The sequence below is a fragment of the Cephus cinctus genome, unplaced genomic scaffold (assembly GCF_000341935.2).
Source record: "Cephus cinctus unplaced genomic scaffold, Ccin1 Ccin1_scaffold0168, whole genome shotgun sequence".
Lineage (NCBI taxonomy): Eukaryota > Metazoa > Arthropoda > Insecta > Hymenoptera > Cephidae > Cephus > Cephus cinctus.
In genome coordinates, this window is record NW_014332892.1 from 4,327,064 (window position 1) to 4,331,732 (window position 4,669).

Genomic DNA, 4,669 nt, shown 5'->3' on the forward strand with positions numbered 1-4,669 from the left:
CCCCCCCCCCCCCCCTCTCAACTCCTTTCTCTCCTTTGCTCCCTATTCTCACATTTTAGGGCAGTGAGGACAAGTGATGTCAAAAGAGCATCGGTTTATTAATAAGAAGAAAGAACCAGTCGGAGGCCCGAGGTCAGAACAGAAGGCGACCAGAAAACAGAGAAGAAAGAAAGAGAAGGAAGAGCGATGCGGATGACCAACCTGTTGTTATTCGTTGAGGAAGACTCTGTGGTTCTGGCTGCTTGGGAGGGTTGCTCGCATTCGCGAGGATGAGCGAGTCACGAGAGTGGCCGTTGTGTCGGGCAGGGTGCCCGGCTTGCACTGCCCGGGTCTTCTGCTTCTCCCACTCCAGCGACATTTTCCTCCCTCGGAACTTCCCATACGCTTTCCTATGCTTACGATCAAAGCTCATCAGGGCGCAAGCTCAACCTCATCTGACTTCCTCTCATCTGACCCTCAACCTCGAACTCAACCTCAATCTCACCAAGGTACAGGAAGTGACATAAGGTCACTATGGCATGGACCATCAGTACATCAGCACATCAGCGAAGCAGCGCATCTAGGGCACCTGTATAATTCGTCAATGCGAAAGACATACCTTAAAGGAGCCCATGTTCCTATAACTTTTAATATAACAGAGCGCCCTGAGCACCATACTTTACTTGTGCTACCCCATGTTATCATGCGAAGAGAATGTGCCTTTAATATCATGACATTCCTCAAGGTTTTAATAGGGATCGACTCCATTGCCTGGAATAAGGGAGCTTAAAAACAAGTGAAGAATCACTGTAAACAGCAAGATAAAAAGCTGCTGCACGAACGAAACGAGAAAAGAAGAGATAGTATGCAGTGCATCAAAAACGTATCTTTCGTCATACTTTGAAGTTTTCCGAGACGTCTGTTACTGGAAATGATGACACCTCAATGTGTTTTCAATGTCATCTTACTGATCATTTTAACTTATATACCGACCCACTATACACCAAGGGTTGCTTCTGAATTTTATTACCAGAAACGCGAAAACATTTCTGTTTCTCTCAGATCCATATATGTACTTACAGTTAGATAAAGAGAGAGAGACAGCACTGTACGCAACGGTTCGCGATATTCGCAGTTTTCGGAGCAGTGTCATTCGCGCCCTCAGTGTTACCTGCCTTGCGTCGGTAAAGTAGAAATCACAGCTGCAGCTGAAAACTTGTTACACTATGTGTACGCCTCACGCGACGCCCGTTGGCTTAATTTTGCTGCCGACTTGGCATTCCGGCCAAATCCACTCGTCGTTGGCCGTTGCAGGATCGTCTGCTTGAACTGAAAACGCGATAGCGGCTCGTTGAAGTTACGCCGGAAAAACGAGGTAAATTGGCATTGGTAAGCTTTATCGTCTGCATTGATCTCGTATTAGTTCTCTGTCGTCAATTCCAATTCTAACTTACTTGAGAGTGTCACAGGCTGTGGTTAAAAGTTAACCTCATGCGATACTTTTGCGTTCGTCGTCAGGCTAAACTCGTTTATGTGTCGCCAAATTACAGTGTAACGATGATTCCATACCTTTTTCTTATTTCTAAGTTCTAGATCGTATAAACAAGTCTTCGGGTGTTTATTCATACGTGAAAACAACAAGAAATACAGATATTAATGACAAAAAATGTTCGACCCTTCATGCACGTTAATACTAAACATACCGATAATTTTTATAAACGTATTTTTGGCTTTAAAAGGGTCAAATGACCCGTGGATGGTACGCTTAGTGTTAAGGTTCAATTAAATATTTTATATTCCTGATGTCTTTACTAGGTTTGCAAGATATGGACGAAGAACGCATGCCGAAGCTAAATCCAGAGACTGATGCACGAAAAATATCATCCACAGATGCAGTTTTTATGAAATTGATTGAGGAACAAAATTTAGAACGCGTACAAAAGCTGAAGAAAGTACGCAGGAAGAATTTAATGCTTGGCTCTTTCCTGGGACTTACTGCTATCGGAATTTATGCATATTCCATGATTTCCATTAAACAGGAAAAATTTCTTGATGACTTTGATGAGCCTGAAAAAGTTTCTAACTAATTTACAAATAATACTTGTTATAACTTGTGGCTTGTTATAACCTTCAGTTCTAGTTAACTCAACGCCAATTCTTGCATTGTGAAAAAAGTAATCAACATGAGTGGACTAAGGCTCCCACCTCTGCCAACTATTCGAGACTTAGTAAAACTGTATAGACTTCGTGCGATTAAGCAGTTGTCACAGAACTTCCTCATGGATGAACGTCTATCAGATAAGATTGTAAAAATGGCTGGACGCTTGGAAGATGCGCATATAGTGGAAGTAGGCCCAGGTCCAGGTGGTTTGACCAGAGCCATTATCAGGAGATGTCCTAAAAAATTGATTGTCATTGAGAAAGATAACAGATTTATGCCAAGCCTGCAATTGCTGGCTGATGCTTTTGCAGGCATAGGTGGACAGATGGAAATTTTAATTGATGATATTATGAGCACGTCTATGTCGAATACCTTTCCATGCGAGGTGCATCGAAATTGGGATGATCGGTGTCCCAATATTCATCTCATTGGTAATTTACCATTCAGCATATCAACTGCATTGATAATACAATGGTTGAAGGCCATTTCGGAGCGCAATGATGCATGGGCAATTGGTAGGGTCAGAATGACCTTGACCTTTCAGAAGGAAGTCGCCGAACGTTTAGTAGCCCAAGCATCAGAGCCACAGAGGTGCCGACTTTCACTAATGGCGCAGGCTTGGACAAAACCATCCCTTCGGTTTGTTATTCCCGGTATGTTGGGTTGCTTTCATTTATCTTGCTTTTTTTTTTCTTATTTTCTATATACATACATGCTTCCACGGGCTATATATATTCTTTTAACTTTCTAGGACGGGCCTTTGTTCCAAAACCGAAGGTGGATGTAGGCGTTGTCACTTTCACTCCGTTGATAGAGCCACGAACAGTGCATAACTTTACGTTGTTCGAAAAAATGGCGCGTCATCTATTCAGTTTTCGGCAGAAATACAGTGTTAAGTGCGTGGGGTAAGTGTATCAGCAGTTACTGCTCATGCGAAAACATGGGGTCTGAACTGTCAAATAAAGCGATGGCTGGAAACGTCATAAATTCTTTCTGATTTATATATCTTTTTTTCCATGAATCTAGGACTCTTTTCCCTAAGGACTGTCGAGAAGAATTTTCCAGTTTGATGTTCAAATTGTGCGATCTGCATCCGACAGTGAGACCGTACCAGCTCACAGTGGAAGATGTGAATAGGCTCTGTACGGCTTACAAATACCTCTGCGAGAAACACCCTGAACTTGAAGGATACAATTACCGAGCCAGCCATAACGTTTTACCGCAAAATCAAACACTAAATTTACGCGTACGGGAATTTTCGGATGCGTGAAAAAGTTTTTGTAGCTCCTGGATTGATCGACGAACCTAAAGATTCTGTTTAATAAAACGATATTTCTTTGTGATTTCGTAAAAGTTATAATAGTACATTTGATGAAACTCGATAAAGTTTTTTATATTTCACCGATGTAGCCCTCTATTACGGATCTTCAAATGAAGACTCGTCGTTGACAATCTAAGCGTGGACTGTGCATGTGTTTCAAATATTGTGTTGTCTTGTAATTTTAAGTGCTCTGAAAGGCTATATTATGTGTCCACTCATTAAGACTTTAGGGGGGTTAAGCAATTACGTCTCCGGTAAAGAATAAATAGATCAATGCCATTGATTACCTTTGCATAAACGTCGCATGTTGAAAATGTAGTATATTGCTTTAGAGAACTCTGAAGCACTTAAAAATATAAAGACAAACAGGTTCAGCGTTTCACTTTTGGAGTTAACATCCTAATTTAGATAATATAAGGAATTTATCCTCTTTCGATGCAAGTATGTACACCGTAGACGCGTTATGTATTAATGTACAGATCGATGTTCAACTTTGAAGTAACAACATATTACAGCGTGCACGCTACGTGACTATCAATGGGTTAGATAGTACCATCTATTGTCCCGATGATGGACATTGCTGGCAGTAGTAATAGTAATAGTCGTAGGTTAGTGCCGTACAGGTAATGATAGTAACAATATTCATAGTTGTACATTAAAATAGATAGAATAAAAGGATTAAAATAGAGATAGGAATACTGGTAGTGGTAAAATGACTATAAGTAGTATATTGTTCTAGTTACCTCCATTAAGTTGGAACCCGCATTCATTTTTGGTGTATTCCTTACATATAGGAGCACAAAAATATTTATCCGCAGAACAAAATAGCATAAAGTGGTTGGGTTTTAAGCTGATTAGCCTTTGCGCGGTTTCAGTTTAATAAAGGTATCATAGTAGGACGGTTACAAGTGGTGACATGTTCACTGGCAAGTTGTTGGATTGTTGAAGTTTTTGCAAAATACAACTGCCGAAAAGAACTCGGGGGTCTCTATTAGATTTCAGTATAAGTAAACATTTTCAAACTATCGTTTGAAAGCACAGTTTCTCAATCTTCGAAAGGCAACAAAAAGAATGAAGTGGATTGGAAATTATGATCTATCACTATTAACACCTTCTCCCCGACCCCTATCCCCACTGGGTAGACGGCACTTATCTCTTCGTATTTCGTGTGCTTCTACGTATTAACGTTGATAATTATTAAACAAAAA

At 40.7% G+C, this 4,669-nt stretch overlaps 3 protein-coding genes across 10 annotated transcripts in view; 2 read left to right on the plus strand and 1 right to left on the minus strand.

Moving 5' to 3' along the window:
- The window catches only part of LOC107264318 (protein piccolo), a 26,713-nt gene extending 26,396 nt beyond the window's left edge, over nt 1–317 (minus strand). For all 8 annotated transcript variants that reach the window (XR_003058588.1, XR_003058587.1, XR_001536912.2 and 5 more), the window contains exon 1: nt 202–317. The gene's annotated coding sequence lies outside the window, so the exon portion shown is untranslated. The remainder of the gene's footprint in view (nt 1–201) is intronic.
- A 1,072-nt stretch (nt 318–1,389) lies between these two features.
- On the plus strand, nt 1,390–2,295 carry LOC107264317 (cytochrome c oxidase assembly factor 3, mitochondrial). Its single transcript, XM_015732456.2, has 2 exons — nt 1,390–1,530; nt 1,795–2,295. Exon 2 carries the CDS (start codon nt 1,806–1,808, stop codon nt 2,064–2,066), a length of 261 nt encoding a protein of 86 aa, XP_015587942.1. The 5' UTR covers nt 1,390–1,530; nt 1,795–1,805; the 3' UTR covers nt 2,067–2,295.
- Nucleotides 2,084–4,549, plus strand: LOC107264316 (dimethyladenosine transferase 1, mitochondrial). The gene is made up of 3 exons (XM_015732455.2): nt 2,084–2,793; nt 2,892–3,045; nt 3,167–4,549. The coding sequence occupies exons 1-3, from the start codon at nt 2,163–2,165 to the stop codon at nt 3,408–3,410; spliced, it is 1,029 nt and encodes a 342-aa protein (XP_015587941.1). The 5' UTR covers nt 2,084–2,162; the 3' UTR covers nt 3,411–4,549.
- The last annotated feature ends 120 nt before the right edge of the window (nt 4,550–4,669 follow it).

Excerpts from the sequence above, each read along its gene's own strand:
- LOC107264317 (XM_015732456.2), top strand. The coding sequence starts at position 1,806 with ATGGACGAAGAACGCATGCCGAAGCTAAATCCAGAGACTGATGCACGA.
- LOC107264316 (XM_015732455.2), top strand. The coding sequence starts at position 2,163 with ATGAGTGGACTAAGGCTCCCACCTCTGCCAACTATTCGAGACTTAGTA. Across the intron at positions 2,794-2,891 it reads CCTTCGGTTTGTTATTCCCG|GACGGGCCTTTGTTCCAAAA; the intron begins GTATGTTGGGTT and ends TTAACTTTCTAG. Across the intron at positions 3,046-3,166 it reads TACAGTGTTAAGTGCGTGGG|GACTCTTTTCCCTAAGGACT; the intron begins GTAAGTGTATCA and ends CCATGAATCTAG.